This window comes from Scyliorhinus torazame, chromosome 4 (genome assembly GCF_047496885.1).
Source record: "Scyliorhinus torazame isolate Kashiwa2021f chromosome 4, sScyTor2.1, whole genome shotgun sequence".
Taxonomy (NCBI): Eukaryota; Metazoa; Chordata; class Chondrichthyes; order Carcharhiniformes; family Scyliorhinidae; genus Scyliorhinus; species Scyliorhinus torazame.
Window position 1 is genome coordinate 225,678,353 of NC_092710.1, and position 23,870 is coordinate 225,702,222.

Below are 23,870 nucleotides of genomic sequence, written 5' to 3' on the forward strand. Positions count from 1 at the left end.
GGCTGGCGCCGGCAGGGTTGTTGTTGCACCAACTGCCGCCAAAGGGCCTCCGCCGGCCGGCGAGAGTTGTGGCATGCGTGGGAGCGCCAGCGTGTGCTGGCGTCATCCCAGCGCATGCGCAGGGCGGTTCTTCTCCGCGCTGCCATGGCAGACCATTACACCGGCCGGCCCGGAGGGAAAGAGCGCCCCCATGGCACATGCCCGCCAGTGGGCCTCGATCGCGGGCCAGGCCACCGTGGCCCCCCCCCCCCCCCCAGGGCCAGATCCCCCCGTGCCGCCTCGAGGACTCCGCAGGCCGCACACAGAGCCAAGTCCCTCCGGTAAGGACCTTGTGTATTTCACGCCGGTGGGACCCACCGAAAATGGGCGGCCACTTGGCCCATCACAAGCCGAAGAATCACTGGGGGGGGGGCCGATGCCAACGGCCCCCAACCAGTGCGGCGCGATTCCAGCCCCCGCCGAAAAACTGGCGCCGGAGAATCTGGCAGCTGCCGTCAGGACGGGATTCAGGCTGCCCCCTGGTATTCTCCGGCCCGGTGGGGTGCCGGAGAATCCTGCCCCATGGGCGAAATTCTCCCCAAACGGCGCGATGTCCGCCGACTGGCGCCCAAAACGGCGCCAATTAGACGGGCATCATGCCGCCCCAAAGGTGCGGAATGCTCTGCATCTTTGGGGGCCAAGCCCCAACATTGAGGGGCTAGGCCGGCACCAGAGGGATTTCCGCCCCGCCAGCTGGCAGAAACGGCCTTTGTTGCCCTGCCAGCTGGCGTGGAAATGACATGTCGGGGCGGCGCATGCGCGGGAGCGTCAGCGGCCGCTGACAGTTTCCCGCGCATGTGCAGTGGGGAGAATCTCTTCCGCCTCCGCCATGGTGGAGGCCGTTGGGGAGGCGGAAGGGAAAGAGTGCCCCCACGGCACAGGCCCGCCCGCGGATCGGTGGGCCCCGATCGCGGGCCAGGCCACCCTGGGGGCACCCCGGGATCAGATCGCCCTGCGCCCCCCCCAGGACCCCGGAGCCCGCCCACGCCGCCTTGTCCTGCCGGTAAATAGGTACTCTAATTTGCGCCGGCGGGACAGGCAATTTATTGGCGGGACTTCGGGCCATCCGGGGTGGAGAATCGAGCGGGTGGGCCCGCCAACCGGCACGGCCCGATTCCCGCCCCCGCCCAATCTCCAGTACCGGAGACTTCGGCAACCAGCGGGAGGGGGGGATTCACGGCGGCCAACGGCCATTCTCCGACCCGCTGGGGGGTCGGAGAATGACGCCCAACGTCTTTATTCAGAAGTACTCATGTTCCACACCACCAAATGACTATTAATAGCTATAATTAAAGCAGGAATCAGCAATCCACATGAACTATAAATCAATTCTGAATACAAATCATGTTACATGATGAAAATGATCAACAGTTTTACTTCAATTATATTCCAGATGAATTCAGTCTTGCTTTTCAAATAAAATAAATTAGGTTTTTACCTTGGACCAAATTGGCTATTTTAATAATCTGTACATTGATCTGGTTGGCACGGCCACTGATTTTAGTTGTTTCCTCGTCAAATAGCTGTGCATTCATGACAGTTATGTTTTCCTAAAATAATAAAATTTAATTGATAGGTTAATGTGATAGAATAAATTCCATTCAGTAATCATTAATTAGAAGGCATATTATTGTAAGAATTTGAGTCAGGGTTAGGCACTGAGAATGCTAAAATTAAAATTATTTATATTGCTGTATCTATGAAGAATTCCTTTCTCATAACAGGAGGACCAGAGTATAAAGGAAAATACAAATATTATCTAAAATTTTAAAAATGTCAACTTTAAATGGGACATCAAATGAAGCAAAAGCCAATGAAGAGTGCAGGAGGGCATGCCAAGAGCAGAATCACGCTTACCGAAAAATGAGGTGTCAACCTGGTGAAGATACAACACAGGGCTACTTTGATGATAATAATAATAAAAATAATTTTTATTGTCACAAGTAGGCTGACATTAACACTGTAATGATGTTACTGTGAAAAGCCCCTAGTCGCCACATTCCAGTGCCTGTTCGAATACACTGAGGGAGAATTCAGAATTTCTAATTCACCTAACAGCACATCTTTCGCGACTTGTGGGAGGAAACCAGAACATCTGGAGGAAACTCACACAGACACAGGAAGAATTTGCAGACTCCACACAGACTGTGACCCAAGCTGGGAATCGAACCTGGGACCCTGGAGCTGTGAAGCAACAGAGCTACCCACTGTGCAGCCATGTCGCCCACACCTAACAGTGAAAGCAGCGTCCAAGACTTGTAGCTAAGCGATCCCACAACCAATGGATCAGGTCTAAGCTCCGTAGTCCTGTCACATCGAGTTATAAATTTTGGTGGACTTTGGTGGACAAGAGAAAGAAAGACCAGAAATATCCCCATTCTTAAAGATGGGGAAGCCCAGCACACCAGTGAAAAAGACAAGATTGATGAATTTGCAACAATCTTTCGCCAGAAATGCCAGATCTATCTTGGACTCCTCATGAGAGCCCCAGCATCACAGATGTCAGTCTTCAGTCAATTCGATTCACTCCACGTGATATCAAGAAACAGCTGAAGGCACCGGACACTGCAAAGGCTACGGACCCTGACAATATTCCAGTAATAGTTCTGGAGACTTGTGCTCCAGAACTTGCCGCACCCCTCACCAAGCTGTTCCACTACAACTTGTTAAAAAAAGGCAGGAAAAATCTAACCTGGCCAATTACCGCCCCATTAATTGAATCTCTCTCATCAGAAAAATGAAGGAAGATGTCTTCAATTGCTATCAAGTAGCACTTGCTCAGCAATAGCCTGCTCACTAATGTGGCGACTAGGGGCTATTCACAGTAACTTCATTGCAGTGTTAATGTAAGCCTACATTTGCCAGGGCCACTCAGCTCCTGACCTCATTAAAGCATTGTTCTAACATGGACACAAGAGCTGAACTAAAGAGGTGAGGCGAGTGACTGCCCTTAACATCAAGGCAGCACTTGATTGAGTATGGTATTGGGGGTCACTGGTAAAACCGAAGTCAATGGGAATCAGGGGGAAAAGCCTCCACTGGTTGGCGTCACACTTAACACAAAGGAATAGTATTATGGTTGTTGGATGTCAATCTTCTCAATCCCAGGACATCGTTGCAGGAAGTGTCCCAGGCCCAACCGTCTTTAGCTACTTCATCCATCATCTTCCCCTTACCATAAGGTCAGAAGTGGGGATGTTCGCTCATGATTTCACAGTGTTCAGTACCATTTGCAATTCCTTAGATACTGAAGCAATCCATGGACAGGTTTAGCAGACCTGAACAACATTCAGGCTTGGGTTGATGAGTGACAAGTAACATTTGTGCCACAGATGCGCCAGGCATTTAACATCTCCCACAAATGAGAATCCAACCATCTCCCCTTGACTTTCAATGGGATTATCATCGCTCTATCACCCACTATTGACATCCCAGTTACAATTGAGCAGAAACTGAACTGGGCCAGTCATATTAATACTGAGTCTAAAAGAGCAAGTCAGAGGCTGGGAATTCTGTGGCGAGTAACTCATGTCCTGATTCCCCATCATCTACAAGGCACAAGACAGGATACTTGCCACTTGCCTGGAGGAGTACAGCTCCAACAACACTCAAGAAACTGACACTATTCAGGGTGGTTGCTTGGCACTCCATCCACTAATATTCATTCCCTCCACCACCAAAGCATGGTGGCAGTAGTGTGCAACATCTACAAGATGCACTGCAGCAACTCTACAAGGCTCCTTTGAAAGTACCTTCCAAACCTGTGACCTCTACCACTTAGGACAAGGGGAGCAGGTGCATGGGAACACTACCACCTGCAAGTTCTCCTCCGTCACTCATCATCCTGACTTGGAACAATATCACTGTTCCTTCACTGTCGCTGCATCATAATCCTGGAACTCTCTCCCTAAAAGCACTGTGGGGTTCACTACTCCACTATGTACTGCAACAGTTCAAGAACGTTGCTCACTACCAGTGGCAATTAGAGATGGGCAATAAGAATGCAATTAAAAATAAGGCCAGCGATACTCCTGTCTCGTGAAAGAATAAAATAAGTCAAGAGAGAGAGCTCCACATTCTCAGATGCAATGTTGGAGACCCTAGTCCAGGAAGTTGACAGCAGGAAAGAGCCAAAATGCATCTGAGGCAAGGAGGTTCACAAGCACCACTGGGAATGGAACGGAAGTACCTATTCTGGAAGGCAACTTTCCACACCCTGTCCCCGAGGACCTGGCATCAGAATCAGAAAAAGTTCAATGACCTCACAGAGGTGGCCAAGGTCAGGAATGCTTCTTCACAGGAAATCCTCTACCAAGCACACCACCAATGACTCACACTACTCAATGCAACACACTTTCCTCTTTCATTCATCTGCAATACCTAGCAGTAAGATCTCAGGCTTAAAATTCAGATGCACCACCTCATCCTCACACAACCACAACAAGGCCAGACCCATACCCACTTCCTGCAGCCTCTACATCCCTCTCACTATTCAGCTATGACAGATACATCACCCAACATAGTGCAACACATTCAGTGTTATTCTTCAAGGGACTAGACTTAAATGTGAAAGCGATAGGCACCTAAGTCCACTGGGGGAGATTGTACTCATCATCATGGGTGGCTATGAAAAAGGCTATTGCAACCTGTGATGCTGAGAACATTCAAGAATATGTTTATGTTCCTGTGTTATGGTTCTATTTAAATATCCCCTCATACTCATTCTGATTTGGCATGAAGTATAAGCTGCAGATCATATAATTTAGGATGTCTTTCTTTCCAACTCATTCCACTTTCCTCAGCCTGATCCTCTTCTTTATCTGCTTTCAGATACCCAAGAACTGGACAGTCACTGAAGTTTCATGTGAAAAGACAAGAACTGCTACAGACTTTTGAGGAAGAGCCATCATCGCTTAATCTGACACCCATAGTGCTTACCTTAATGGCCAGCATTGAGTCAGCATGTGAAAATCCAGCGGACACAAGTGGGCTGTAGTCAAGCCAGGGGAAAAGGACATATATTTTTTTCGACAAAGGAGGGCACGGTCCCAAGTGAGTTCTAAATATGTTGTTAGCTAAAGTTACTATGGAAAATTATTTTGTTGGAGGTTTTTATTGCTGGATTTTGACCGAGAGGATGCTGTGCTGATCCATGGCAGCTGGATTGAAAGTTGGGGAATTGATGTCTGAAGGGAATCTCAGTTTAATTAGGTATACACTGGTAGCCCATCCAGGGTGATGTGATCTGACATGCTTCCTCCTGAGATAGCCTCTACAAGTAAGGTGATAAAGGCTGCACCCTCATAGTAGTGAGCATATAGAGGATGCAACACACCGCATAATTTTGGAGAGATGCTCTGCTGATAGGGCCATTCAAAGTTGCCTTGGCAGAGAAAGTCAATGGATTGATTCTTCTTGTTCTTGGTAGTGACATGGTTCTCACTGTAGACACATTGTCCTCATCTGCTGGTGGCAGAGGAGAGAAAGGAGCCCTTACTTCTGCGCAGTCCAAGTTGACAGACTGCCAAAGGGTAAAGATATTGTGGCTGCTGCCAAACCACCATACATTCACTGACATGGTGGTCCCAGCATAGTTGCACTCAATCTGCATTTTAATGGAGTGGAACCCTTTTCAGAACCCATGTTCAGCTTCTCTGCTGTGAGTGGTGAGCACAGGGTGCTCACTGGGGCTGCATCACCCAAGTTTACAGAATGTTACTGAGAAGCAAGCATGAGGTACCTATACAATATTAATTTTCAATAAGTTTACAAAGACTAGAGCTGTGACTAATTCTCCAAATTATTGAATAGACGTGAGTGAAAATGAGGAAAGATGAGTATTTAATGAATTATAACAATGTATTATTTGAAATGAAGTTAATTAGTAAGACCTATAAACTTAACAAGATATGTCACCTGAACAACAAAATAAATTCTCTTCAAGTCAAATCAAAGGTACTCACCTTTTCAGACAACATGTTGAGATCAAAAACGAGGTTCATGATTGCTGCTTCAATATCTTCTGTCTTAAATTTCTGCGATTTTAATTGTAATCTCATCTCTGCAATCTGGGTCTACATTGTAAGAATGTATCATAAATAGGTTGGTACTAAGCTAGAAACATTATAACTTTAGGTTTAATTGGAAACTTTTAAATCTGGTTGCTGTTCAGATGAAATAGATGCATCAATGGTTACAAGCAATGTGGCCACTGAGAAACTCTGCTGAAAGAGGACTGAACATTGTTTAACCTTGATCTCAGTTCAGAGGCCTCACTAGTGACCTTAGCCCTTCCATATCACCAGCTGTCTCAACCTGGTGAGCTTAGCAGTGACGACTGGCCCAGGCTATATTCAGGAGGCAAGGCTTCAGTTTGTGGCCCACCCTGGGGAAGCAGGGGCGAAATTCTCCCCCAACGGCGCGATGTCCGCCGATTGGCGCCAAAAACGGCGCCAATCAGACGGGCATCGCGCCGGCCCAAAGGTGCGGAATACTCCGCATCTTTGGGGGCCGAGCCCCAACATTGAGGGGCTAGGCCGACGCCGGAGGGATTTCCGCCCCGCCAGCTGGCGGAAATGGCATTTGTTGCCCCGCCAGCTGGCGCGGAAATGCGGCACATGCACGGGAGCGTCAGCGGCAGCCGACAGTTTCCCGCGCATGCGCAGTGGGGAGAGTCTCTTCCGCCTCCGCCATGGTGGAGGCCGTGGCGGAGGCGGAAGGGAAAGAGTGCCCCCACGGCACAGGCCCGCCCGCGGATCGGTGGGCCCCGATCGCGGGCCAGGCCACCGTGGGGGCACCCCCGGAGTCAGATCGCCCCGCGTCCCCCCCCAGGATCCCGGAGCCCGCCCACGCCGCCTTGTCCCACTGGTAAATACCAGCTTTGATTTACGCCGGCGGGACAGGCAATTTCTGGGCGGGACTTCGGCCCATCCGGGCCGGAGAGTTGAGCGGGGGGTCCCGCCAACCTGCGCGGCCCGATTCCCGCCCCCGCCCAATCTCCGGTACCGGAGACTTCGGCGGGGGCGGGGGCGGGATTCACGGCGGCCAACGGCCATTCTCCGACCCGGCGGGGGGGTCGGAGTGTGACGCCCAAGGTCTCTCTCTCTACTCCTCACTGGAATGGAGCTAGGGGTCCACCTTGGACTCCCGAACCTGGGGCAGGGGGAGGGGGTGGGGGGTGGGGGGGGGGGGGGGGGTGCAGGTCTTCTGTGAGCCATCTTGGTGGCTGCAGTGAGTGTGTGGTAAGTAGAGTGCTTAAAAACAGCTCAAGCTGCCAGGATCTTTAGCAATACCGCCAGACCCAGTGGTTACAATGTCTGCTGGGCTGGGAATTGCTCTCAATTCGCTCTGGCAGAGTGCTCACCCATTTGCATGTCCTGACTCTCTTACCAAATAGCGCCCCCCACGGGAACACAAACCACACACAATTCAGTCCTGGCGTCAACACCTTAGTCTTCTAAACAGAGAATCCTGCCCAGTGGCAGGACTAGAAGATCCCGCCAGCAGGCAATGATGAGCCACATCTGCTGCCGGAAAACTCGCGTTGGGATGGGAGGATGGGAGAATCCCATCCTTAGGATCTTGTAGGATTATGGACATCCTTGTGTTGGAAAGGAGCCTGTATAAGGTCTCCAGATTGGGTCTGGGCATCCCTGCCCATGCACCTCACCGAGCACACGTCCCCACCCACACCTGCACCCCCACATCCCTATATTAGCAACCAGGCACTGGAGCTTCCAGGAGCATGAGTGAGGAAATTGGGCATTTGTAGTGGTACGTGAAATGGGTGCCTGCCAATCTGCACAATTGTCTTCACAAACCTGGATGGGTCAGTGCAGGAAGCTAATGAAAAGGACATTTTGGGAGCCAAAAGTATCGTAGGTTTGGGCAAATTCACATATAATAATAGAAACAAAGAATCATAGAAAGTAGGAGCAGGAGGAGGCCATTCGACACTTCAAGCCTGCTCTGCCATTCATTATGATAGTGATTGAGCATCCAACTCAATAGCCTGATCTCATCTTCCCCCCATATCCTTTAATCCCCTTCACCCCAACTGCTTTATCTAATACAAAAACAGAAAATCTCAGCAGGTTTGACAGCATCTGTGCAGAGGGAAGGGAGCTAATGTTTCGAATCCGGATGACTCTTTGTCAAAGTCATCCAGACTCGAAACATTAGCTCCCTTCTCTCTGCACAGATGCTGTCAAACCTGCTGTGATTGTCCAGTATTTTCTGTATTTATTTCAGATTCCAGCATAATTGTTTTTATGCTATTTCTAATAGATTTAATGAACTAGGAACCAGAGAAAAGAGGCATCCTCTTGGTCACATAATTAATGAATTCTGTAAAATGGAAATGCATTGGCAAGTTGTGTTCTGTAGATGACCTGTATTTGTAAGAAAAATGCACACAAGTTTGCTACTTTTCATTGCGCAGCTTAATTATGTTGTGAGGGGCCAATTAGCTACGTTGGCTAAAGTGTGATACCACCATTAGCATGGGTTCAGTTTCTACATCAGCTCAGGTAATTCTTGTGAGCTGCCCCCTTCCCTTGCCCAAGGTTATATCACAACATAGAGATGCATGAAGAGCCATGGTTAGCAATCGTCGATCCTCAAGGAGTGAGTGAATTATACTGAACGCAGTTGATCGCACCATTTCCCTTAACTTTTGCTCTTCTCTGTCTCAATCTAACTGTTCCAAATAAAAGTTGTCCAAAACTATCTGCTAAGACAAGAAAAATTCTATCTGATGGAAAAATGTAAACATTTTCCACAATTATATGTCTATGTTTAAAGTTTATTTCCTTCCTCACTCATTCATCGGCAGTAAAATATGTAATTGGGACAAAAAATATAAAAATTATGAAAACAATTCATTGAGAGTCCCAAATGTAGTTGACTATTATTATTAGCACTCACATTGAAGTGGATTGCTGTGAAATTGATTTTTTCCAAGCGGTTATTAATGGCATCTCCAGTAATAACATTTAGAACACTGGACTTAGCTTCTTCCAGTGATGATCCCGATAATTTTAGGTCTTCAATTAAGTCCCAGATACATTTGTCACATCCTAGTGAAATAATAGAACAGATGTAGGATTAGAGGCAAATATTTTAAAGTGTCATCAGGAACAGCACCGGGCCTTGCAGCTTGACTTTCAAAGGTGATGGAACTCGAGGGTCAAATGGGGGGGGGGGGTGACAAGAAATGCTGAGCTTACAAGAAGTTTAAGAGGTAATTTGACAGGTCTTTAAAACTATGAAAGGTTTTTTGAGAGAGCTTAAACTGAGGCCACCAACGTATGATATTCACCAAGATATCCAATAGGAATTCAGAAGAAAACATCTTCACCCAAACAGTGGTAAAAATATGGAACTTGCCACCATAGGGAGAGGTTAAAGCAAGCAGGGTGGATGCATTTAAGGGGAAAATATACAATCACCTGAGGGAGAAGGGAATGGTGGGTTACAATGGCCGATTTTCGATTTGAAAATGTGGGAGGAGGCTTGAATTGTGCATGAACACTGGCATAGACTTGTTGGGCTAAATGGCCTGTTTCTGTGTTTTTATATCCTATGCAATCCAATTGGGTTCTGCAACCCTGATTCTCTGTCTTGGAATCATAGAGTCCCTACAGTGCAGAAGAAGGCCATTTGCCCCATCGAGTCTGCACCGGCCCTTGGACAGAGCACCCTACTTTAGCCCACACCCCCACCCTATCCCTGTAACCCAGTAACCCCACTTAAGCTTTTGGTCACTAATGGACAATATATCATGGTCAGTCCACCTAACCTGCAAATCTTTGGATTGTGGGTGGAAACCGGAGCACCCAGAGGAAACCCAAGCAGACATAGGGAGAAAATGCTAACTCTATACAGACAGTCACCCAAGACCTGGTCCTTGGAGCTATAAGACAGCACTGCTAACCATTGTACCATAGCACTGTGTTGGTCCATGGTCATGCTTGGCAAGGTACTGTAGTGGTTTGCTGTTGCCTTTTGCAGATGACAACAGGAAAATGTCTCACGCTTACTGCCTGTGATTTGGGTATTGGAAGAATTTAGATGTTGATAATCAACATGTTTGGCCATGCTATGACCACCACATTCTGTGTCCATCAAATCTTGGGACTGTACTCAAATGCAGAACTTCTGGCTAACAGGTAGAGATGCAAACCACAGCCCCACAATAATTCTGTTTACCCTGATTAGACAGGGGAAAATCAGCCAGGTTACCCAGTCTTCATTGCTAGGAAGGGAATAATTATTGGGTGACACCAAGTGAGAACAAGGTTGGGGTTTCCTCTAAGGCTACTATAATTGAGAAGCCTGGCCACACTGACTCAAAACATGTCTGGATAATGGGCACGATAGTGGAAGATGCCTACAACAGGAAAAGGAGTAAGAACAAAAAGTTGAATAAATTATTTAAAATCCCATCTATTTTATATTGTTCAAAAATATGACTAGTCTGATCTTAGCAATTAATCCTGCGTTGCTCTGATTTGGACAGACAATAAATCTACTCAAAGATCTTTAACTCCCCACCAAAGAAAAATATCCATACGGATCAGATGTCACCCTAAATCTTTTCATGATTCACATGTATTATTAATTAGTTAATATAAATTATATGACTATTTGTAATTGATGAGTCCTAATGATATGCTAAATCATAAAAAATCCAGCTAAATTAGTTACTAAACATTGCAAGCACTTGATAAGTCTGAATGTTATGCACTAGTATAATGCAGAGCTCACATGACAACACACAAGGGCAGAATTTCATGGTCCCCTACTGGTGGGTTTTTAATGTTGGTGGGGGGTGGGAGAGGAGCCAGGAACATGCTATTTGAATTTCAAGTGTAGATAAATGTTCGGATAATCATATCATGCGTTGGAGTGCGCTGCAAACCACATGATTGGTGGATCAGTCTTGTACGGGCAAAGCCAACATAATTTGCTGGAAAAGGGAGGCACATTGTTGTATTTAAGGTCACCATTGCCTGTAGGATGTCATGCATTATCCTATTTTAACAACAAAGTTGTGGGAAATCACAACCTGGGTTCAGTGGAGACACCTGGAATTATTGCTGTCAGGCTTAAGTTGCATGAAGATACTTACTGACAACAGAGCAGTCGGTTGGGGGCTCAGTGGGTGCTGACAAACATTCTCCTGTCTCACTGTCACAGTGCCCTTCACATTTGCACCCTGCAGGTGAGGGAAACAAGTGAACTTCTGAAATTATAGCTCATGTTTCTAGACTTGATGAGTTTGAACTATGAAATGCATGCAACATCTTTATTAAACAGCACAGCGAAAAATACTAAGGTCTATTTCTGTACGAATTAATAATACTGCTTGCAACCACACACTGTGTTATCAGATTAAGGGGCGGGATTCTTCGCAATCGGCACGATGTCCACCGACTGGTGCCAAAAACAGCGCGCATCAGTCCGGCATCAGTCCAGAATCCTCCGCATCTTGAGGGGCCGAGCCCTAACCTTGAGGGGCTAGGCCCGCGCCGGACTGATTTCCGCCCTGCCAGCTGGCTGGAAAGGCCTTTGGAGCCCCGCCAGCTGGCGCAAAACTGACTTTGCCGGGCGGCGCATGCGCGGGAGCGTCAGCGGCCGCTCACGGCATCCCCGCGCATGCGCAGTGGAGGGGGTCTCTTCCACCTCCGCCATGGTGGAGACCGTGGCGAAGGCGGAAGGAAAAGAGTGCCCCCATGGCACAGGCCCGCCCACGGATCGGTGGGCCCCGATCGCGGGCCAGGCCACCGTGGGGGCACCCCCCGGGGGCCAGATCGCCCCGCGCCCCCCCCTGGACCCCGGAGCCCGCCCGTGCCACCTTGTCCCGCCGGTAAGAGAGGTGGTTTAATCCACGCCGGCGGGACAGGCATTCCAGCAGCGGGACTTCGGCCCATCCGGGCCGGAGAATCACCGGGGGGGGGCCCGCCAACCGGCGCGGCGCGATTCCCGCCCCTGCCGAATATCCGGTGCCGGAGAATTCGGCAGCCGCCGGGGGCGGGATTCACGCCAGCTCCCGGCAATTCTCCGACCCGGCGGGGGGGTTGGAGAATCTCGCCCATGATGTCTCAACCTGCTTCACACAATGTGTTGTTTTTGAGCTGCCACAAAAAGAGTGCTCACTTTAAATTCTTTCCTTTCTCCTTTTTTTTTAAACTTCCTTCACCCTCTTGTTTTCTTTGTTGCTTGATATTGTCACTAAAGCCTTTCTCTTTCTCTCTTTCCGATAAATGTGATGGAATTAACTTACTCTGGCACCCATTTAGTCCATAGTTCCAGAACCCATACAGACAGCGGTCACACAGTTTTCCTGTGACTCCGGGTAAGCATTGACATTGTCCACTCAGAGGGTCACAATATTCATCCTTGGAAGCCAGAGCACATTCGCATCTCAAACATCCAGAACAACTGCTGTATCCATAGTAACCAATCTGTAAAAAAGGAATACAATATAAAACAATTGAAAATAATAATGTACTTAGCCAAAGGAGCAGGAAGTAGCCCATCGCCCCTCGAGCCTGCTCCGTCATTCAATAAGAGTATGGCTGATCTGATCGTAACTTCAACCCAACATTCCCGCCTACCTTTCACCCTCTTGTTCGTCAAGAATTTATCTACCTCTGCCTTGAAAATATTCAAAGACTCTTCTTCCACTGCCTTTTGAAGAGGAGAGTTCCAGAGACTCATGACCCTCTGAGAGAAAAAATATCTCCTCATTTATACGGACCCCGGAAGTGCAGAAGATTTTAGTTTAGACAGGCAGCATGGTCGGCGCAGGTTTGGAGGGCCGAAGGGCCTGTTCCTGTGCTGTACTTTTCTTTGTTCTTGTTCCTTGTTCTTTATATCTGTCTCAAATGAGTGACCCCTTAATTTTAAAACAGTGACCCCTGGTTCTAGATTCTCCAACATGAGGAAACATACTCTCCACATCCATCCTGTCAATATCCCTCAGGATCTTAAATGTTTTGCCCAAATCGCCTCCTACCCTTCTAAACTCTAGCGAGGTCAGCACGGTAGCATAGTGGTTAACACTATTGCTTCACAGTGCCAGGGTCCCAGATTCGATTCCCAGCTTGGGTCACTGTCTGCATGTTCTCCCCCTGTACGCGTGTGTTTCCTCTGGGAACTCCGGTTTCCTCCCACAAGTCCCGAAAGACGTGCTATTAGGTAATTTGGATATTCTGAATTCTCCCTCAGTGTACCCGAACAGGTGCCGGAATGTGGCGACTAGGGGATTTTCACAGTAACTTCATTGCAGTGTTAATGTAAGCCTACATGTGGCAATAAAGATTATTAATATTATTGAAATCTATTGCTGGATTCTCCGCCAGCGGGACTTTCCATTGCGCCAGCAGCGCACCCAGGCCCACAGGTTTACTGCAGTGTGGGGAGGCCACAATGGGAAATCCCTTTGGCAGGTGGTGAGAAGGGGGAATCCTGCTGCTGGTGAGGGTGTGCCACCCAGAAAAACGCGGCTGGCAGACCGGAGAATCCCACCAACCTTTATTAACTTAAAATTTATTAACTTGAGCCAGATTTACACAAAAACATTATCAGTGATTTTGTGCAGGTCATTTCCTGATTCATTTTTTTCATAATTTATAAAACAATAAGACCGTGGGGGGAATAGGATATGGCCTGGAAATGGGTGCACGGACCGTGATGCACAGTTAACATGCGTTTGTTCATTTCGATACAGGCAGCATGCCTGTTCATTCTGCCTGTTTATTTGCATGAATGAAGCACACGGCCAGCCAGCTAGGCATACAGTTCTGTGGCTACATCCCGGAGTAGTGGGTGCAAATTCGGGAGAGAATAGCAAGCTGGTACCTCTTAAAAGTTGGTGGGTGGGGGATGGGGTGTGGGATGGAACTTTGGCTGGAGCAGATGATGAAATTCTCTGCAGATGTGACTTTGACCTGAAGGAGATGTCGGAATGGAAGAGGATGGCCTCCAATGCAACATTGGAGGCCTTGTTCTAGAGGTCAACAGAAGGTTGCAGGCTTTGCTGCCAGCCTCATACCAAGACCTCTCTGCCTGTACACACTGGCAGCCATTCATCATGAAAGACACAATACCCAAACATTGCACTACACTCACTGACCCATTTTCCTCTCCCTTGCCTGTCAGTGTGGTGCAGAATCAAAGGCAACAAAAATTAATTGGTGGGCAACAGTTTTTTTTTACTTCGTTCATGCGACGTGGGCTTCGCTGGCTAGACCAGCATGTATTGCCCATCCCTAATTGCCCTTGAGAAGGTGTTGGTGAGCCGCTGTCTTGAACCGCTGCAGTCCATTTGGTGTAAGTATACTTATAGTGCTGTTAGGGAGACTGTTCTTACCTCAGTGGCAGATTGCTGCTCATCATCATTAAAGTGTCTATGACTGAGGCTATGGCCAGCAGCAGGGCTGAAACCACTGATGATGATGGTAAGCTCCTTCTCATATCTCACTTCTGCCTTATTCCTCAATCTCTGCTGATCCCCTATCGGAACATGGTATAATCATACATCTCTTCCTTTCCACAAACCGACGCTTGTGTCTCCCTCCAGTTAGATAGCCAAAACTACCACCTAGCTCAGCAGTGATGCAGAAGCAAGAAGTGGAAGCAGAAGAGACTAATGATGATTAAACCATTAGTCAGTCTTGTACACACAGCCACTAACTCAGATACTGGCATCATGCATACTAGGGCTGGATTAGCACAGTTGGCTAAATAATGCAGAACAATGCCAGCAGCGTGGGTTCAATTCCCGTACCGGCCTCCCTGAACAGGTGCCGGACTGTGGCGACTAGGGGCTTGTGATGAACGGTTACTGCCTTATCATCATGTAAGGTGATGTCCCCTTTAAGACCAGGCTTGGAACCCTGGGGACTCCGCCTCTGGCTCCGCCCATCTGGGAGCCATACATAAAGGCCTGCCTCATGGTCTGTATAGCAGTCAGCTCTCGTCCAAATCTGTAGCATAGTTATTAGCCTAATAAAGCCTTCTTTACAGTTTAATCTCTAAGCATCATTATTGAGGATACCTCAGGGCTTTTCACAGTAACTTCATTGAAGCCTACTTGTGACAATAAGTGATTATTATTATTTAGAGGATAGCAGCGAGGTGGGATCTGCATATGGTGAGTCACCAGGCATGAGTAGCCTGCAGACAAGGCAAGTGAAATAGGCAGGGCAGGTGCCAACATGCCAGAGAACAAGGTTTGCACAAGTTCCACTATAGTGAACTCCAATGAGGGCTCCAGGATAGGAAAAGGCTGATGAAGAGACGCAATAAAATGTGTGGGGTGCGATTCTCCCATGCCGCGCCGTACCGGGGAATCGATGTTTACGTCATTTTCCCGCTCGTCGCCAGTCCAACGCCGTCCCGCCATTCTCTTCGTCGTGGTCTGCGCTGCGCACGTCGGAGAATCCGCCTAGAGGACAATTGAGGCGCTTCACACAGGCCCCCACTATTCTCCAGCCTGGATGGGCCGAGCAGCCGCTACGACACGACAGGTTACCGCCAGCGCCGTCCACCCCTGGTTGCTGCCAGTGGGAACTCTGCAGGAATGCTGGGGGCGGGGGTGGCCTGTGGGGGGGAGGGGGGCTCCTTCATCGGGGGGGGCCTGCGATGGGGCCTGGCCCGCGATCGGGACCCACCGATCAGCGGATCGGCCTCCCCCCCCCCCCCCCCCCCCCCCCCCCCGGGCCTACCTCCTTCTGCGGACGGCCCCCGAACACCAGCGCCATGTTGGTGAGGGGCTGTCGTGCATAAGAAGTTCCCCGCACGAAGACTTCCGGGTGCGGCGATGACCAGCTGAGTCGCACGTTTCGGCAGCTCCCGGTGAAACGGACTTTTGGGCTCTTGATAGGAGCCCCAACGGCAATTTTGACGGCTAAAAACACTGTGCGGTAAACCAGAAGGGAATCCCCCCTGGATACAGATGAAAAAAGGAGGAGAAAGTGGCCGGATTGCAGTGGATCCTTTAGAACAGCGGCAAGGAAGGCAAGCAAAAACCAAGATGCCGTCGGAAGGTGGCAGTTTAACATGGGGCCCTGAACAACAAGAGTTCTTGAAATGCTGTGTGGAAGAGCTCAAAAAGGAAACGAAGAAAGAGCTGTTGGCCCCGATACTACAGGCGATCGAAGGGCTAAAGGAGGAACAAAAGACCCAGGAGCGGGAGCTTCGGGTTGTGAAGGCAAAGGCAGCCGAGAATGAGGACGACATACAGGGCCTGGTGGTGAAGACGGAGACGCATGAGGCACATCAGAAACGATGTGTGGAAAGGTTGGAGGCACTGGAGAACAACGCAAGGAGGAACAACCTGAGGATTCTTGGTCTTCCTGAAGGTGCGGAGGGAGCGGACGTCGGGGCATATGTGAGCACAATGCTGCACTCGTTAATGGGAGCGGAGGCCCCGGCGGGTCCGTTGGAGGTGGAGGGAGCATACTGAGTGATGGCGCGAGGACCGAGAGCAGGAGAAATTCCCAGAGCCATAGTGGTGAGATTCCTCCGTTTTAAGGATAGAGAAATAGTCCTTAGATTGGGCAAAGAAAACTCGGAGCAGTAAATGGGAGAACGCGGTGATCCGCGTTTATCAAGACTGGAGTGCGGAGGTGGCGAGAAGGAGGGCGAGCTTTAATCGGGCCAAGGCGGTGCTTCATAAAAAGAAGATAAAATTTGGAATGCTGCAACCGGCAAGACGGTGGGTCACATATCGAGGGAGGCACCACTACTTTGAGACGGCGGATGAAGCGTGGACTTTTATTGTGGAAGAAAAACTGGAATGAGCGGGTTATTAAAAAGAACGTTTGAACAAAGTGGTGGGGCGAATGTGGGGGGCGAAGAGGGGGGTTAAAAAGGGGGGAAAGAGGAGTTTTATGTACTAATCCTGCGATGTGGTAACTTTTCTCTCTTCCACAGGTGGTGCTGGGGGGAGGAGGGGAGGTGGAGGAGATGGGGCGTTGGCCATTGGGGGCGGGGCCAAGGGAGAAGCGCGGGCTTGGTTCCCGCGCTATGATAATCATGGCGGGAATAGAGAAGCAGGAAGGAGGGGGCGTCGCACGGTGCGAGCCGAGGTCACGGGGGGAAGCCGAGGTCGGCCAGAGTTTGCTGACTTCTGGGAGCAACATGGGGGGAGTAATTATGCTAGCGGGGGATCTAGCGGGGGGGGGTGGGAGGGGGGAATTACTGGGTTGCTGCTGCTGGGGAGAGGGGGGAGCTGGTATGGGAGGGGATGGGTGGGGGGGCACCGCCTGGGGGAGATACAGCTGCGTGGGAACCGGGTGAGGAGCTGGAAAAAGGGGATGGCTAATCGACAAGGGGGGGGGGGTAGGAAGCCCCCCAACCCGGCTGATCACGTGGAACGTGAGAGGGCTGAATGGGCCGATAAAGAGGGCACGGGTACTCGCACACCTTAAGAAACTTAAGGCAGATGTGGTTATGTTACAGGAAACGCACCTGAGACTGATAGACCAGGTTAGGCTACGCAAAGGATGGGTGGGGCAGGTGTTCCATTCGGGGCTAGATGCGAAAAACAGGGGGGTGGCTATATTAGTGGGGAAGCGGGTAATGTTCGAGGCAAAGACTATAGTGGCGGATAACGGGGGCAGATACGTGATGGTGAGTGGCAAACTACAGGGGGAGACGGTGGTTTTGGTAAACGTATATGCCCCGAACTGGGATGATGCCAATTTTATGAGGCGGATGCTAGGACGCATTCCGGACCTAGAGATGGGAAAGCTGATAATGGGGGGAGATTTTAATACGGTGTTGGAACCAGGGCTGGATAGGTCGAAGTCCAGGACTGGAAGGAGGCCGGCAGCAGTCAAGGTACTTAAAGATTTTATGGAGCAGATGGGAGGTGTAGACCCGTGGAGATTTAGCAGACCTAGGAGTAAGGAGTTCTCGTTTTTCTCCTATGTCCATAAAGTCTACTCGCGAATAGACTTTTTTGTGCTGGGAAGGGCGTTGATCCCGAAGGTGAGGGGAACGGAGTATACGGCTATAGCCATTTCGGATCACGCTCCACACTGGGTAGACTTGGAGATAGGGGAGGAAACAGGAGGGCGCCCACCCTGGAGAATGGACATGGGACTAATGGCAGATGAGGGGGTGTGTCTAAGGGTGAGGGGGTGCATTGAAAAGTACTTGGAACTCAATGATAATGGGGAGGTCCAGGTGGGAGTGGTCTGGGAGGCGTAGAAGGCGGTGGTTAGAGGGGAGCTGATGTCAATAAGGGCACATAAAAGGAAGCAGGAGAGTAAGGAACGGGAGCGGTTGCTGCAAGAACTTTTGAGGGTGGACAGACAATATGCGGAAGCACCGGAGGAGGGACTGTACAGGGAAAGGCAAAGGCTACATCTAGAATTTGACTTGCTGACTACGGGCACTGCAGAGGCACAATGGAGGAAGGCACAGGGTGTACAGTACGAATATGGGGAGAAGGCGAGCAGGTTGATGGCACACCAATTGAGGAAAAGGGGAGCAGCGAGGGAAATAGGGGGAGTGAGGGATGAGGAAGGAGAGATGGAGCGGGGAGCGGAGAGAGTGAATGGAGTGTTCAAGACATTTTATAAAAAATTATATGAAGCTCAACCCCCGGATGGGAGGGAGAGAATGATGGGCTTCTTGGATCGGCTGGAATTTCCCAAGGTGGAAGAGCAGGAAAGGGTGGGACTGGGAGCACAGATCAAGGTAGAAGAAGTGGTTAAAGGAATTAGGAGCATGCAGGCGGGAAAGGCCCCGGGACCGGATGGATTCCCAGTCGAATTCTATAGAAAATATGTGGACTTGCTCGCCCCGGTATTGATGAGGACCTTTAATGAGGCAAAGGAAAGGGGACAACTGCCCCCGACTATGTCTGAAGCAATGATATCGCTTCTCTTAAAGAAGGAAAAGGACCCGCTACAATGCGGGTCCTATAGACCTATTTCCCTCCTAAATGTAGATGCCAAGATCCTGTCCAAGGTAATGGCAATGAGAATAGAGGAATGTGTCCCGGGGGTGGTCCACGAGGACCAAACTGGGTTTGTGAAGGGGAGACAGCTGAACACGAATATACGGAGGCTGTTAGGGGTAATGATGATGGCTCCACCAGAGGGGGAAACGGAAATAGTAGTGGCGATGGATGCCGAGAAAGCATTTGATAGAGTGGAGTGGGATTATTTGTGGGAGGTGTTGAGGAGATTTGGTTTTGGAGAGGGGTATGTTAGATGGGTGCAGCTGTTGTATAGGGCCCCGATGGCGAGCGTGGTCACGAATGGACGGGGATCTGCATATTTTCGGCTCCATAGAGGGACAAGGCAGGGATGCCCTCTGTCCCCATTATTGTTTGCACTGGCGATTGAGCCCCTGGCGATAGCGTTGAGGGGTTCCAAGAAGTGGAGGGGAGTACTTAGAGGAGGAGAAGAACACCGGGTATCTTTGTATGCGGACGATTTGCTACTATACGTGGCAGACCCGGCGGAGGGGATGCCAGAAATAATGCGGATACTTGGGGAGTTTGGGGATTTTTCAGGGTATAAATTGAACATGGGGAAAAGTGAGTTGTTTGTGGTGCATCCAGGGGAGCAGAGTAGAGAAATAGAGGACCTACCGTTGAGGAAGGTAACAAGGGACTTTCGTTACCTGGGGATCCAGATAGCCAAGAATTGGGGCACATTGCATAGGTTAAATTTAACGCGGTTGGTGGAACAAATGGAGGAGGATTTCAAGAGATGGGATATGGTATCCCTGTCACTGGCAGGGAGGGTGCAGGCGGTTAAGATGGTGGTCCTCCCGAGATTTCTCTTTGTGTTTCAGTGCCTCCCGGTGGTGATCACGAAGGCTTTTTTTAAAAGGATTGAAAATAGCATCATGGGTTTTGTGTGGGCCGGGAAGACCCCGAGAGTGAGGAAGGGATTCTTACAGCCTAGCAGGGATAGGGGGGGGGCTGGCACAACCGAGCCTAAGTGAGTATTATTGGGCCGCTAATATTTCAATGGTGAGTAAGTGGATGGGAGAGGAGGAGGGAGCGGCGTGGAAGAGATTAGAGAGGGTGTCCTGTAGGGGGACTAGCCTACAGGCTATGGTGACAGCTCCATTGCCGTTCTCACTGAGGAACTGCACCACAAGCCCGGTGGTGGTGGCTACACTGAAGATTTGGGGACAGTGGAGACGGCATAGGGGAAAGACTGGAGCCTTGGGGGATCCCCAATAAGAAACAACCATAGGTTTGCCCCGGGGGGAATGGATGGGGGATATGGAATGTGGCAAAGAGTAGGAATAACGCAACTGAAAGATCTGTTTGTGGATGGGAAGTTCGCGAGTCTGGGAGCGCTGACCGAGAAATATGGGTTGCCCCAAGGGAATGCATTCAGGTATATGCAACTGAGGGCTTTTGCGAGGCAACAGGTGAGGGAATTCCCGCAGCTCCCGACATAAGAGGTGCAGGACAGAGTGATCTCAAAGACATGGGCGGGGGATGGTAAGGTGTCAGATATATATAGGGAAATGAGGGACGAAGGGGAGACTATGGTAGATGAACTAAAAGGGAAATGGGAAGAAGAGCTGGGGGAGGAGATCGAGGAGGGGCTGTGGGCAGATGCCCTAAGCAGGGTAAACTTGTCGTCCTCGTGTGCCAGGCTAAGCCTGATTCAGTTTAAGGTATTACACAGTGCGCATATGACTGGAGCACGGCTCAGTAAATTTTTTGGGGTGGAGGATAGGTGTGCGAGGTGCTCGAGAAGCCCAGCGAATCATACCCATATGTTTTGGTCATGCCCGGCACTACAGGGGTTTTGGATGGGGGTGACAAAGGTGCTTTCAAAAGTAGTGGGGGTCCGGGTCGAACCAAGCTGGGGGTTGGCTATATTTGGGGTTGCACAAGAGCCAGGAGTGCAGGAGGCGAGAGAGGCCGATGTTTTGGCCTTTGCATCCCTAGTAGCCCGGCGCAGGATATTGTTAATGTGGAAAGAAGCCAAGCCCCCGAGGGCGGAGACCTGGATAAATGACATGGCAGGGTTTATAAAGCTAGAGCGGATTAACTTCGTTCTAAGGGGGTCGGCTCAAGGGTTCACCAGGCGGTGGCAACCGTTCGTCGAATACCTCGCAGAAAGATAGATGGAATGGAAAAAAGAAGGCAGCAGCAGCAGCCCAGGATCGGGGAGGGGGGGGGGGGGGGAGGAGGGGGGGGAGGAGGAACCAGAAGGACTCTCAGGGTTGTTAATATATACTGTATAATATGTATAGGTCGTTGCGACAGATAATTATATATTGGACTGTTAAATTATATTTTTGGAGAGTGTTACTTGTGAGAAGGCAGTTGCCAATTAGGGTTAGTTTTCATTTTTGTTATTTATTATTTATTCATTTTGTGTTTATAAAATAGGTCATTGTTATTTGTGTTGTTATAATATTGTGTAAAGGATGAACAATGTACTGTGTTGGTTGACCAAAAATTTTCAATAAAATATTTATTTAAAAAAAAGAAGTTCCCCGCACATGCGCAGGATGGCGCGCCCCAAATGCGCATGCGTGGGTTGGCGCGGCACCCATTCGGCGCCGTGTAAGGACGTTGGAGTGGCGTGAATCACTCCAGCGCCGTGCTCACCCCCTGTGGGGGCCAGAATAGGTCATGCCCGGGCCCTGTTCGCGCCGTCGTGAAACGTGACGGCGTTCACGACGGCGCGAACACTTAATCTCCATTTTGGAGAATCGCGCCCATGGTGCTTTGACCAGCCTGCCAGAGATATTCCAGTCGCTGTTGAAGAACATGTAAATGTCTGGCCCAAGGCTTAGCACTGAACTTGGAGCTCATCCTCTCCAGTTTGGATATGATAGCCACTCCATGAGAACTTCTGTGGATTCAACTGGGATTAATCAGCCACGTTGGATTTTCCCCACTTTTTATGGACAGGGCATACCTGCGCAATATTTCACTTTGTGGAGTGGATGTCAGCGTTGTAGCCAGCTGGCAGGGCGGAAATCCCTCCGGCGTCGGCCTAGCCTCTCAATGTTGGGTCTCGGCCCCCAAAGATGCGGAGCATTCTGCACCTTTGGGGCGGCGCGATGCCCGTCTGATTGGCGCCGTTTTCGGCGCCAGTCGGTGGACATCGCGTCGTTTGGGGAGAATTCCGCCCCTGTTCCTGCTTTCTCCCCATGGGCGTCATTCTCCGACCCCCCAGAGGGTCGGAGAATGGCCGTTGGCCGCCGTGAATCCCGCCCCCCGCCGGTTGCCGAAGTCTCGGAAGGGAGAAAAGTCGGCGGGGCGTTAATGTCGCTGCTGCCGCGGAGAATGTCACGGGTCTGCGCAAGGCAGCCGATTTTCGGCCTGCCGATATTCTCCCTTCCGGATGGGCCGAAGTCCCGTCGACGTGATGACCGTTCACGTCGACGTAAATTAAACCTCCTTTTCATCGGCGTGACCCGGTGCTCCAGGCTCACGCCGACCAGCGTGGAGGTGAGTGACGGCCTGGGGGTTGGCTCTGGGCAGGCAATGGCGTGGCCGCTGTCTGAATGCGTGAGGAGAGGTGTGTCTCGGGTTGTGTGTGTGTGTGTGTGCGGCGGGGGGGGGGGGGGGGGGTGGTTCGAGTAGGCTGGGCTCCGGGTGAGTGCCGGGAGGGGGTCCGTGCCGGGGAGGTGGATGGGGGGTCCGTGCCGGGGTGAGGTTGGGGGGTGTCCGTGTTGGGGTGGAGGTTGGGGGGTGTCCGTGCCGTGCCGGGGTGGAGGTTGGGGGGGGGGTCCGTGCCGTGACGGGGTGGAGGTTGGGGGGGGGTCCGTGCCGTGCCGGGGTGAGGTTGGGGGGGGGTCCGTGCCGGGGTGGAGGTTGGGGGGGTGTCCGTGCTGGGGTGGAGGTTGGGGGGGGGGTGTCCGTGCCGGGGTGGAGGTTGGGGGGGGTCCGTGCCGTGCCGGGGTGGAGGTTGGGGGGGGGTCCGTGCTGGGGTGGAGGTTGGGGGGGGGGTCCGTGCCGGGGTGGAGGTTGGGGGGGTGGGTCCGTGCCGTGCCGGGGTGGAGGTTGCGGGTTGGAGAGGGTCCGTGCTGGGGTGGAGGTTGGGGGGGGGGTCCGTGCCGTGCCGGGGTGGAGGTTGGGGGGGGGGTCTGTGCCGTGCCGGAGTGGAGGTTGGGGTTTGGGAGGGGGTCCGTGCTGGGTGGAGGTTGGGGGGGTCCATGCCGGGGTGGAGGTTGGGGGGGGGGTCCGTGCTGGGGTGAAGGTTTGGGGGGGGGTACGTGCCGGGGTGGAGGTTGGGGGGGGCCGTGCCGTGCCGGGGTGGAGGTTGGGGGGGGGTCCGTGCTGGGGTGGAGGTTGGGGGGGGTCCGTGCCGGGTGGAGGTTGGGGGGGGGGGGGTCGGTGCCGTGCCGGGGTGGAGGTTGGGGGGGGGTCCGTGCCGTGCCGGGATGGAGGTTGGGGGTTGGGGGGTGTCCGTGCTGGGGTGGAGGTTGGGGGGGGGTCCATGCTGGGGTGGAGGTTGGGGGGGAGGGGGTCCGTGCCGGGGTGGAGGTAGGGGGGGGGTCCATGCTGGGGTGGAGGTTTGGGGGGGGGGGTCCGTGCTGTGCCGGGGTGGAGGTTGGGGGGGGTCCGTGCCGTGCCGGGGTGGAGGTTGGGGGTTGGGGGGGGTCCGTGCTGGGGTGGAGGTTGGGGGGGGGGTCCGTGCTGGGGTGGAGGTTGGGGGTTGCGGAGGGTCCGTGCTGGGGTGGAGGTTGGGGGGGGGGGGTGTCAGTGCCGGGGTGGAGGTTGGGGGGGGGTCCGTGCTGGGGTGGCGGTTGGGGGGGTGGGTTGGTCCACCTGGCCAGGTGCCAGCCTCCAACAGTTGGACCCATGCGGTCCATGC

The 23,870-nt window shown here is 51.4% G+C and overlaps 1 protein-coding gene across 1 annotated transcript in view; it reads right to left on the reverse strand.

The window, feature by feature from the left end:
* Positions 1–23,870, reverse strand: part of lama4 (laminin, alpha 4) — a 300,723-nt gene that overhangs the window by 184,936 nt on the left and 91,917 nt on the right. Inside the window, exons 7-11 of the mRNA XM_072499415.1 lie at positions 12,326–12,506; positions 11,171–11,257; positions 8,965–9,116; positions 6,003–6,113; positions 1,478–1,589 (exon numbers count right to left, since the gene is read on the reverse strand). Coding sequence (XP_072355516.1) covers positions 1,478–1,589; positions 6,003–6,113; positions 8,965–9,116; positions 11,171–11,257; positions 12,326–12,506 — 643 coding nt within the window. The remainder of the gene's footprint in view (positions 1–1,477; positions 1,590–6,002; positions 6,114–8,964; positions 9,117–11,170; positions 11,258–12,325; positions 12,507–23,870) is intronic.